The 13,051-nt window shown below is 36.9% G+C and overlaps 1 protein-coding gene across 1 annotated transcript; it reads right to left on the bottom strand.

Annotated features, from left to right (window-relative positions):
• Positions 1 to 9,871: 9,871 nt before the first annotated feature.
• On the bottom strand, positions 9,872 to 10,957 carry LOC145581990 (uncharacterized). The gene has a single exon (XM_081639030.1). The coding sequence runs from the start codon at positions 10,900 to 10,902 to the stop codon at positions 10,012 to 10,014; it is 891 nt and encodes a 296-aa protein (XP_081495156.1). The 5' UTR covers positions 10,903 to 10,957; the 3' UTR covers positions 9,872 to 10,011.
• Between the last annotated feature and the right edge of the window lie 2,094 nt (positions 10,958 to 13,051).

Genomic DNA, 13,051 nt, shown 5'->3' with positions numbered 1-13,051 from the left:
AACCCCCATTACATCACCCACCCAATTGCTAATGATAAATGAGTGGCTCTTTTGTTGGCTGCTTATGAAAAGGAGAACAAGGTAAACACAGCTATGGAGTTCTTAATACATTTAGAAAAAGAAAAAGAAGGCATCATTATTGGTAAAGAAGCTTATCAATTATTGGTCAGTTGGTTCCGGAAGCTACGGGTAGTAGAGGAGGTGGCAGATGTCTTGAGAGAGTTTGCTGGTAATGAAGCTGCTTTCTAAAAACCCCATTATGTAGCAAAGGTGTGTCGTCGTTTTGATTTTGAATTTTTGAAGGTATAGTATCCACAGTTCATTGATTTCTGTCAGTAGCTATATGAGGTGGAGTGATCAAGCAAAGGTGTGTCGTTCTGAAGGTATCCACATTTCTTTGAAATTTTCTGTCAGTAGACAGTAGTTATTGTCGTGGAGTGAAAATATAACCACCAAAACGTCTTTGATCTGATCTTATTAAGAAAACCAGAATGAAGAATGGTAATTTTTATAATGTTTGTTTTAATCTGACTTCTTACACAAGTTCTTGTTTTCAGCATACCTTCTCTGATTATATATACATTCCTTGCAGTTTCTTGTTACAAGTATCATCAAATGACATGCTCTGAACCTCTGAAGAGGTTGAGAGGTAGTATAGCCAGTGGCGGATCTACCTTTGGGCATGGTAGGTCACGTGACCTAGCAAAAAAACAAAAAGCTTATAAATATTAGACATTGCAGGTAATAATTATATATGCTCAGTAGACTAGTGGTTGAGGCATATTTTTTCTAGGGAATGAAAATGGTTTCGATTCCCATGAGCAGCATTTCCTTTTTTTTTTTTTTTTTTTTTTTTTTTTTTTATAAAAAAAAATTTATTAATTAACTTCATCCTCAAATCCCACCTTATTAGTATTTTTTCCTTCTTAGTTCTTATTAGGCAACTTGTTAAAATTTATTTTTTATTTATTACCTTCATCCCTCAAATCCTACCTTCTTAGTTCTTACTAGGTAACTTGTTAAAGCTCGTCATTCTAAATCTTTTTGGTAATTTCATTGGTTATTTGTCATTATCCGTCAGACCATCACAAATCCTCCTTCTCCTCTCCCACGAGATAGTTAATATTTTTGGAGTGACTTTTTTTTTAAAAAAAAAGCTTTAAGAATATTTATGTATTAAATATTGATTTGTATGCGGTCGATGGGAGACAGTGACCCAGCACCCGTAAAATCCTGGATCCGCCACTGAGTATAGCAACCTACGATAGAGTACCAACTGGTTCTACTGTTGCAAGGGCCAAATAATGCTGATGTTTTTTTTGCTTGGAGCAACTAGAATTTGACACATTTGTGAAACTTAAAAGGTGAAATTTTCAGCTAATTTTAAAAGGAAAAGAATGATCTACATTCATTGTCTATCAATGACACCGAATTGCATCACCCAATTGCTAGTATAGAACCTAATGATAAATGCGTGAATCTTTTGTTGGCTGCTTATGAAAAGGAGAACAAGGTAAACGCAGCTATGGAGTTCTTAATACATTTAGAAAAAGAAGGCATTATTATTGGTAAAGAAGCTTCTCAATTAACGGTCAATTGGTTCCAGAAGCTAGGAGTAGTAGAGGAGGGGGCAGATGTCTTGAGAGAGTTTGCTGGTAATGAAGCTGCTTTCTGAAAACCCCATTATATAGCAAAGGTGTGTCCTCGTTTTGAACGTATCCACATTTGATTTCTGTCAGTAGCTATTGCGGTGGAGTGATCAAGCAAAGGAGTGTTTGTTCTTAAGGTATCCACATTTCTTTAATTTATGTCCGTAGACAGTAGCTATTGTCGTGGAGTGATAAAAAAATCACCACCACGACTTTGATCACATTCAGAAAACCAGAATGAAGAATGGTAATTTTTAGGAAACTTTGTGAAAAAGGACCTTTTAATAGAGCGACTTTGTAAAGAAGCACCTTTTAAAACAAAAGTTGTGAGAAAGGACCTTATAATTTGTGTGAGGTTGTGAACAGGGACATTAGTTGGTTTCAAGCTAGTCAACGCCTGATTCACTAGTAGAAAAACGCAAATACCCACCGGTTCAAAACTCCCTTATGCCACCGGTTCAAAACCGGTGGAAATATCAATTCACGCTTTTTTTTTTTTTTTTTTTTTTTTTTTTTGCCACAGGTTATATACATATATATATATATATATATATATATATATATATATTATCTTTTTTCACTTGAAATACAGTCAGAGTTATGAGTTCAAATTTTTTTTTTTCACTTGAAATATAAGTAACACAACAACAAAATCAACTGAACTTGAAAATGAAATATATAATCAAAAATAAATTTATCATTAAGTTGTTATTGTACAATATCCAAAAATAAAAAAAATTACAACATCAAAATCAAAAAAAAAAAAAATTACAACATCAAAGTCAAAAAAAAAAAAAAAAAATTACAACATCAAAATCTTGATTCTTCAGTCATAAACTAATACCTGCATAATTAACACACCAAAATTAATTAAACTCTCAATATGCATGCGAAAAAAAAAAAAAAAAAACAGAAAACATGAGCTTTGTTTTGGGTGTTTTTTCTCAATATGCATGCAAAAAAAATAAAAAAAAAAAACACAGAAAACATTAACGCCATCTGGTGGCTGTCTGTTTAGTTCTAGCCATCGTGTCCTGCACAGACACATAGATGGTCGGTTGAGGAGTATAAAATTGCTCCATGCACCCAGAGCCGGCACTCCCAGTCCTAGACTCAGCCGTACCAGGAGACCGGTTGACTACTGACCTAGGCCGTGCCGTGTGTGTTGGTGATGAGTCCATTTATTAAATGAATTGAAGAAAATGTAAATGAGCTGAAGGGAGTAGAGGCAGTACCTTACGTTTGTCTCTGAAAGGGGGGCAAATGGTGATGACCGACTGAGATGCTGCTGAAGTCGACTTTGCTTGCTTGGGGCACAGGCGGTTGTAAACCGGCTGAGGCAGGCGGAAAATGAACAACGCTTGTATTCACACGGACAGACGGCAGACTCTCTCTCTCTCTAGGATTGGTGATTTTCTCTCTCTAGAATGTTTTGGAAACGTCCAAAATGAGGGGGGTAAATCGTGTATTTATGGAGGGGTAAAAACAGGGGTATCCTGGTAATTTTCCTGGAATGTGAAAGGTTAAACTTTCACAGTAAAAAAAAAAAAACAAAGCTATTCCCTATGGCTGAGTGACATGTGTCACAGATGCAACGTGGCGGGCCACGTCACATCTGTGAGGGGCTAATGTTTTGGGTAATTTTACCCATGCCACGTGGGCCAATCATGTCCTGACACGTGTCATACTCTGGTTGGTCCGAATTGGACCAATCTCCATTTGACACGTGTCCCTCCTAGAACTTGGGAGAAAAAGGCGGCCTTCAAGGGCCCAAATCCCGAGAAAGCCGTAATACAGCGCAGCCCAGCAGAGAGAGTCACCTAACCAGGGGCACGTTTCCCAATGACCCTATAAATAGGGAGATTCCCCCATTTTCGGGACAGGAATTAATTATTACACCTACCCTACATTCTCTCACATCAGAGAAACACCTAATCTCGGAATCCGAGAAGATCTCATTTCATTTTCCGCACCTTCTCTTACTCACATTCAAGTACTAACTTGATCGTCGGAGGCGGAGCTCCAAACACCCGGAGTCTCCGTTGTTTTGCATGTACAGGCACAGTCGGATCAGTCCTCGAGCTGTAACTCTCCCGAGGGACAACAACACCCAAAACAAGCTTCGAAATCAATAAACACCCAGAAAAATCAATAAACACAAAATAATAAACCCCGAAAAAAACACGAAAACAAAATAATAATAATAATAATAATCCGTGTTAAAAAAAATAATAATAAAAATAAACCCAGAAATTAAAAACAACAAACCACCTAAAACCACCCACCACCCACGACTTTACCACCTTAAACCACCCACCACCCTCTTAACCCAAACCCTCACCGAACCCCACCAAACCCAGATCTACCAACCTAAACACCCAACCCTGACCGAACCCATACTCCAACCCACCGACCTAAAACCCTCAACACGTAAGACTACCACCACCACCACCGCCGAACCGACAATCAAACCCACCAACCTAAAACCATCCAAAAATTAAATAAAAAAATCAAAAAACAAAAATAAAAACATTATAATATACCTTAAAAATCAAAAAGCTTCGAAATTCCCTCGAACTTGGTTTTCATGGTCGAATTTGACCTTAAAACCCATTAAAATGCTAGAAGAGAAGGGGGATGTTGTTGTTGATGTAGCTTTTGTTAGCGGCGGCGGTTGGTGGCGGTGGTGGTAGTGACCTTTGAGGAAAAGAAGAGGAGGGCGACGAGAGAAAAGGAGACAGGGGTGAGACGAGAGAAGGAGGAGATCGGGAAACGGAAGGAGGAGGAAAGAGGAGGAGATCGGGAAACAGAAGGAGGAGGAAAGAGGAGGAGATCGGGAAAGAAAGGAGGAGAGGGGAGAGCAGGAGAGAGAAAGGAGGAGAGGGGAGAACAGGAGAGAGAAAGAGAGAGGCTGATGAGGAGAGGAAAGATTAGGGTTAGGGGTTTATATAGGGGGCGGATTTTTTTTTTTTGTAACAAAGCCACCGGTTTTGAACCGGTGGGATTAATATTTTTCCCACCGGTTCAAACCGAACCGATGGCAATACCCTTCCCTTATAATCCCGCCCAATTTTCTCCATATTTTCCCCACCGGTTTTTAAAAACCGGTGGCCATTGCTCAGTGGCTAATTGCATTATTCTACTAGTGATTCTAGCGTTGACTTTCATGTGCCTAGCATATGACACTGAAAAAAGACTCTCATGCAATTACCTTTTTTTCCCCACGTTTTCCCTCATGTGCCTAGTATGGGATTGTTTGAAATGGAGGAAAATGTGGGGGGGAAAGTACGAAAGGGTCTTTTTTAAGTGTCATGTACTAGGAACATGATAGTCAATGACGGAGTCACGAGTTGACTAGCCGGAATCCAACCAAAATTCTTTTTCACACCTCACACAGCTTATAAGGTCCTTTCTCACAACTTTTGTCTTAAAAAGTCCTTATTTCACAAAGTCTCGCAAATTGATCACTCTTATAGAAGTTGATCACTTGTTGTCAGTGTACCTTCTCTGATTATTTGTATATTCATTCCTTGCAGTTTCTTGTTACAAGTATCATCAAATGACATACTCCGAACCTCTGAAGAGAGGTTGAGAGGTAGTATAGCAACCAATGATCAGTACCAACTGGTTCTACTGTTGCAAGGGTCAAATAATGCTGATGTTTTTTGCTTGGAGCGACTAGAATTTGCCACATTTGCGAAACTTAAAAGGTGAAATTTTCAGCTATTTTGAAAGAAGGATGATCTACATTATTCATTGTCAATCAATGGCACCGATGCATGTTGACAATCCACTGTGAGATCCCTATTACTGTGTTATAAAGCTGTCTGAAAATGCATTTTTCATATGGTTAATAACTTAATTTTAGTCTTTTACTTATCACAGAATGTATTAAAATGGCTCCTCAAACTCTCATTAATTGTGAATTGGCATATCATACTGAAATGAAATAGCCTCTGAAAGGTTGCAGAAATTCAACCTTGCCTCCCCCCTTCTCCCACCAACGCGGTAGTTTACAGAGGAATTGGGGTACTATTGCTGTTGTACTACGCCTGGCTATATGTGGACGATCATAGTTAAAGATATGTCTATTATCATCACTGGGAAAGAAGCTACTAATGAAGAGTTGAAATTTTGCGTTCAATATATAGCAAAATAAGAATACAGTAGCAAAGTAGGATTAGTCCAGCCATTACACAATCTGCACTTGATTATTTATGCACGAGTCTTATGGCCTTAAATTCGTTCATTGTTTATTTTTATGTTCATCCGAGTATGATTGAAGCCAGTATATATATATACTGTACATTGTCATGAATTTCTGAACAATGATTCTGTTTTCCCTATGCTTTAGTCTAATTTGCCGGGATGCTCTCCATGCAACTACTTACTGCACACTTTCTTATTATAACAATAATAGTACTCAGTAATAATATAATAATAACAATAATAATAATTACAGTAAATCATAATAAAAGTACAAAATACAGCAATAATAATACTGTACTTCGTAATAGGAGTTGGAATAATAATAATAATAACAACAATAATAATAATACTACGTATTAATAATAATGCGACTGCAAAGATTATATTCGGCTCGACCATACGTCATCAAAGTATGAAGTAGATTCTAAGCTGTACCAACAGTTTTCCCCAACAATAGTGGTTGCTTGTTGTTGAGAAGTTTTACTCCACGAGCTTCTTCTTTTCGGTCTCTTTCAAACGTTTAGGCGGTATACGTACACCATGTAAAGACGGCTCTAGGCCGTGCCGGGTTGTACCTCGTGTCAGGCCCATGTGTTTTGGAGTTAGTTGGGCTCAGCCCATGAGTTTCGAACCGTGTTGAGTCGTGCCGAAATTTTTAAAAGGTTGACCAGTGCACGGCCCAAACCCACATGCCATAATGCCAGGCCGCGCCAAACTTGCGTGCCTTAGCAAAATTTTGCCACCGTGCTCATCTTGTGTAGTGCTTTTTCGTGGCGGGCCATGATGGGTTAGTTGGGCTCGGCCCATGAGTTTTGAGCCGTGTTGAGCTGTGCCTAAATTTTTAAAAGGTTGGCCAGTGCACGACCCAAACCTACATGCCATAATGCCAGGCTGCGCCGGACTTGCGTGCCTTAGCAAAATTTTGCCACCGTGCTCATGTTGGGTCGTGCTTTTTCGTGGTGGGCCATGACGGGTTAGTTGGGCTCGGCCCATGAGTTTTGAGCCGTGTTGAGCCGTGCCGAAATTTTTAAAAGGTTGGCTTGTGCACGGCCCAAACCTACATGCCATAATGCCAGGCTGCGCCGGACTTGCGTGCCTTAGCAAAATTTTACCACCGTGCTCATGTTGTGTCGTGCTTTTTCGTGGTGGGCCGTGACGGGCCTTAAGATGGCCTGCCCCAGTGCTATCTGTAACACCACGTAAAGATGGCTTTGGGTCGTGCCGAGTCGTACCTCGTGCTAGACCCAAGTGTTTTGGAGTTAGCTGGGCCTGATCCACGAGTTTCGTGTCGTGCCGGGGCGTGTTGAAATTTTCAAAAGGTTGGCCCGTGCATGAGCCAGCCCCACATGTCATTGTGCTGGAATGTGTCGGGCTTGGATGCTTAAGAAAAATTTCATTGATTTTAGCGTACTTTGTCTTGCCGTGCTTTATCGTGCTTCTCCCAAATATATACGGCTTAGGCCCGATCCTCAGCCCAACATACATTGTAATGTGTTGTGTCGTGTTTACACTGTGCCCGTGCTGTATCATGCTTTGTCGTGCTAGGCCATGATGGGCCTTGGGCCGAGCCGGCCAAGTGCCATCTTTACGTACACGTGCAGAGTCGGCTGACTCTACGGTAAAGGGCGTAACTAGCATAACCACGGCTATCATCAAGGATACCAACACCAAACAAAATTACTCATTTTGTGTACTTATATTAATATAAATACAGTGATAGAGTTATATGAATTGAAGTTGGCGGGATTATTGGATCAACCACATATATAGGCCAAGCTAAGGGGTCTGATTAATATATAAACAATTCCAATTACTAGTACTATTAAATTTTACATTAATGAATTAGCTGTAGCAGGCCAGCTTTGTTAAATAATGGATATGAATCTACACGATTATATCATTTTTTTTACACTCCATATTTGTTTAATTATTATACGTGCGTTCTACTTTCCCGCTTTCATTTTCCTAGATACTAATATACTATGTAGGTAGAACTAACAGAATTATAATCTAAAAAATTCTAATCGAATTAACTACGATTAGTGTCAATGTATTCTAAAAGATTTGCAGGCCTAAAATTGGAAAATTTGCAAATTACAATCATTTAAAGTTCGTATTTTGCAAATTGCAGTCCAAAAGTTCGTATAAATTGTAAATTGCAGCCCGATTTAACTTTTTCATCGGTTTACGTGTCGAAAAATCTTCGATTAAGGTTTTTGGGGTCATTTTAGCCCTTAGTGTTCCAAATTGAGCTCGGAATTAACAAAAAAATAACGCAAGTGCTCGTTTTGCGTAACAAAAATGTATCGGTTTATGGGAAACTGTAAAAATGAGACACGTTATTTTTTTGCTGATTTCGAGCTCAATTTGGTTCCCTAAAATAATCTCTAAAACCTTAACCGAATATTTTTCGACATATAAACCGATGAAAAAGTTGAATCGGGCTGCAATTTACAATTTATACGAACTTTTGGGCTGCAATTTACAAATTTTTTTTAAATGGCTGTAATTTGCAAAATATGAACTTTAAATGGCTGCAATTTGCAAATTTTCCCCTAAAATTAAACAAAATATTTTACTTCGTAGTAGTATAACAATTTTTATAATTACCTATGGTAGTTAGTAGTAGTACCCTCACACTGTATTAATCCACATTAAGCATATACAGGATGAACAATTTTTACAAGCCTTTATGGTAATTAGTACTCCCTCCGTCCCTTAATACAAAGCCTCATTTCCTTTTTAGTTAAACTAAAATACAATGTCTCTTTCTATTTAAAGGTTGTATTTTTTGACATTATTACCCTCTTTTTGATGAGTTGTCATCTTTTTTCCTTTACTTTTTTTGTACTTTTAACATCAATTTCCAACACTTTTGATCTCTATCTCCTCAATTATTCCCAACTACTTTTTCTTTCTCTCTATCTCTCTCTAACCCTACATGCACAAATGTACTTTTAATTATTAGTTTTAAAAAATTTACAACTTTCTTAATTTCCACGTAAAAACTGAAAGAGGTTTTGTATTAAGGGACGGAGGAAATACTTAGTAGTCCGCCTCTGCCTTGGAATGAAGAACCAACAACCACATGATGCATGAGTGAGTTCGGACATACGGATGATTGGACAGCCTCCAAGTACTGAAAAAAATCTCTCTGCATCAAGTGTAGCAGCACTCATCAACAACTGAAAATTTCAGATAATGACTTACAAAGTTACAATATGCAAATGTGGATACGTTGGAAGCTAGTCCCTGCATGCAAGGGCCAACAAGCAGAATGATACGCAAAGATCACTAATTTTAGTAGTAAGATTGATAATTGGTTCTGTTCACACTTTCTGAATGCACTTTTTGTCCACATTTAGCCATGAATTTAGAGTTTATAGGACTTATTGTCCATGCTTTTATTCTTTCGAGCTCTTATATGCTTCACAGGTTGTTTTATTGTTTTTAATACGTTTTGCGGGCATGCTTTGATCCCTTTTGGCTGATGTTGATACAGAATCAAGCTTCGGAACCTGATTTGAAGCCTCTTGAAAAGAACACAGGGGAGGAAAAGCATCAGAGCAGTTAACGCTAATGCATGTCCAACTCATGCACAATCTTATTCAGAGTGGTTTGGAATTTTCTTTGCCTTGGTTGAGTAAGAAACAGCATCATTAGATGATGAAGCTTGAAAGTATAGTCAGTGATATTCTTTGCTAATTAGTAAGTCAATTTTTTAATGTACAGGTTCTTTGATTTGGCTTCATTTACTTTAAATCGGCATACGAAAGAACTATTATGTTCTTGCACCAGAAGTGGTCAATTTTTATTGTCGTACTAAATTTATTTTTCATTTTGAGCTATTGAGATACACAGTATATGAAGCACTTGTATCATTGGACAGTAGTAATCCACTAGTCCATGGGGTCACAAAGAAGACTATCACACCATCTGATTTTATATAGATTACGTCGTGTTTTCCTAAACATAGTTCTGAATATAAACGAGAATAAACACACTACACACACTGAAACAAACATTCCACACTATGCATATCAAAGTTGCAACATCCAACAATTTGAGTCTTAGGGACTTGAAACAAATTCCGAATTCAGTAGACTTACAGATGAACCAGAAATGTCAAAACCTGAAAGAGCTATATATGCAGTCAAGAACCAGGATCAAGCACTGGAAGCCTACAATGGAAGCTGATTGATTTATCGGTCTGCCTCGACCCCGGAACGAAGAACTGATAAACCACAGTCAAAGAACCACCCTGAGACCCAACTCCATAGAAAGCACAATCAGGTTTAGCCAAATGACACTGCAAACACTTAACAAAGTGCTTCATACTAACCAACACATTCATCCCACCATCACCATTAATCTCCTCACTATCCTCTCCAATAATCATCAATCTCTTAAATTCAGCCCCTAAATTCACCAAACTGCTTGAAACCTTCAAACCCAATTCCCCATTTTTACCAATCTCAACCCCCATTACATCCCCCAATTGCTTCATTCTCTCAACAAAATTGAGCAAACTATCCAATTCAGTAACCCCAACTAGGGTTCTTGGTAGATCTTGAGCATCATCCAGAGCAGTTTGGAGCTCCAAAACATGAGCCCTCGAAAGGGGTTTCGATATCGGAATGTCCTGAATCACAGCAGAAGCAAACCCTTTAGTCTCAAATGTCAGAAACGGCATTGGGTTGGTGGAATTTGGGGGTAATTTCTTGACAAGCTTGATTTGGAGTTGATCAACGGCGGAGGAGATTGCGACGGCCGATCGGAGGGCGCGGAGGAGGAGAGAGAGATCGAGGGAGAAGGCGATACGATCCTCGTTTTGGCTGGTAATGCTGTAATAAGAGAACAAAGCATCGATTCTGAATTGGGCAATTGATTGAACACCATCATTGGTAAGGAGGTTGTGGAGGAAGAAGGTGTGATCTTTGGTCAGATAAACATGGCAGATTTTCCCCATTTTTTCTAAGGCAGGGATGAATCTTCTCTCTAAAAGGGTTACTCCATTTTCTGTCAGGTTTGCCTTGAACTTCATTGTTGAGGTTTAAGAGAGAGGGAGATTTGGATCAATTGGATGCCCACCAAGTGTTTGTGAAAATGTCTAGCTGAAGTAGGAGAAGTTTAAGAGAAGCTTTATTTCTAATTTTCTTTGAATTTCGAGTTTAGCGCTACTAATTTGAGTATACTAGAGTGTACCCGTACATAATGCACGGGATATATAAGAAAAAATATATTTAAAATATAGAAAGTTGATTTTGATGTTGCTGAAATTTACATAAGGTAGTGTCTTGACTTTGCAAATAATAATACTCGGTACACTTTGCAAGCTATGTAATCCTTAGTTTTCTGTCCAAAAAAAAAAAAAAAAAAAAAACCTTAGTTTATATTTTAATTCAGAATATATTATTTTTATAATGTTATATTCCTCAATTAATTTCTATTAGAATCATACTGATAAGGTGAAGAATTGAAGTTACTAATGGTGTAGCCATTTCTTGTATCAATTCTCTTTCGTAATGAGTAGGGGATTAGAAATTAGAATTGATTTTTTTTAAAGAGATAAATTAAACCTTTTAATTCAGTGTTTTTTTTTTAATATTAATCATTATTAGTAACAGAGATAAAATTAGAACTTTTTAAGATATAATTGAGAGAATTTGGATGGTTGATTAAGATTAAATTGTAATCTTTTATATACTCTATACAGTTTTGTCAAAAAAAAAAATATACTCTATACAGTAGCCAAATACAATCAAATAATCATCCATAACCAATAATCAAAAGTATTGAAAACCTTGCAACGTTAATTTTTTTTAATCAAATTTTATAACTTGATCAATATCTTTCAATCCTTTTACATTTACATATGCAGAAGTGCAGAACTTATATATTCACACATAAGAAATTATAACCAATCTAATTATATAATATGATGGCACATTCCTTATTCAGTTTCCAACTCATAGTATTTATATAGTAAAAATTAATTAGATAAAAGCAAAACCTTGTATTTCCAAAAGCACCCTACTTGGTAAAGATCAAACCAACCGATAAAAGCAAAACCTTGTATTTTCAAAAGCATGGTAAAGATGAAACCAACCTTATTGCTTCCTGTCAAAAAAAAAAAAAAAAAAACCACCATTATTGCTCTGAAAAGTAAAACTTTAAAGATATAAATATAATCAGTACATTGATAACATTCATTATAATCATACTTATTCATACGTTGATAACATTTGTTATATTCAAACAGCTTAAAAATTAAAAGTTTATAATCATATACTAAAATGGGAGTCCTCATAATAATCTGTATAACATTATAAGCGAAAATTGATTTCTTACCGAATCAAAAACCGAAGATACCCAATACAATAATCTACTATATCACCAAGTTTGATTTTGTCTTTGTTTAGATTTTTTTTGCTATGAAGTATGAGTATTGATAAGTGTAGTAGTAATCTTAAGTTTGGTATATTATGGGGACTGAAAATGAAAGTGGAGGTGTGGAGTTTTACAACTAATTAGCACGTTTAGTGGGTTTTTTTTTTTAAATGAGATTAGAAATAGATTAAGATAAGGCTGATATTTTTAGAGAGCAGTTAGTGGATGGTGAATTGTATGTAAACTACGTGTGTAATTTTTTTTTTTATTAAAAAAAGAAAAAAAATTAAATAAGTGAAAAAGGCGGGAGTGAATGAGAGTGTAGTATTGGGGATTTGGAGGATTCTCGTGAAAAGTGTCTCTGTAATTATATATTTGACTAGAGTGTACCCGTGCAAAATGCACGGGATATATATCACACAGTAAGATATTAAAATGAATACAATGTAGGAAGTTTTTTTTAAAAGAAAATTGTGGAACTTATGCTAGCGTGTTTTCTGTGTGCTGCAATACCGTAGGGTTACTGGTAGAAAAATGGAGTAACCTGTATTATATTGAAATGGTAAACCCTTATTATACTTTTTGAGTAACCCTGAAAACAGTATAACCCCTATATTATTAACTAAGTAAGCTCTATATCCGTAACGGAGTAACCATTATAACACTAACTGAGTAATTTCATAAAGTGGCCAGCTAAAAGTTAGTGAACTTATGGGGGGCTATATTATTTTCAAAAATAAATAAAATGCCTATAATTTTAAGATTAAGCGTTGGGATAATACAAAATTAAAAAAATAAAACAT

The sequence above is a fragment of the Chenopodium album genome, chromosome 15 (assembly GCF_948465745.1).
Source record: "Chenopodium album chromosome 15, dcCheAlbu1.1, whole genome shotgun sequence".
Classification (NCBI taxonomy): Eukaryota; Viridiplantae; Streptophyta; class Magnoliopsida; order Caryophyllales; family Amaranthaceae; genus Chenopodium; species Chenopodium album.
Note: the sequence above shows the minus strand (reverse complement) of the source record. Positions and strands in the feature narration are given on the sequence as shown.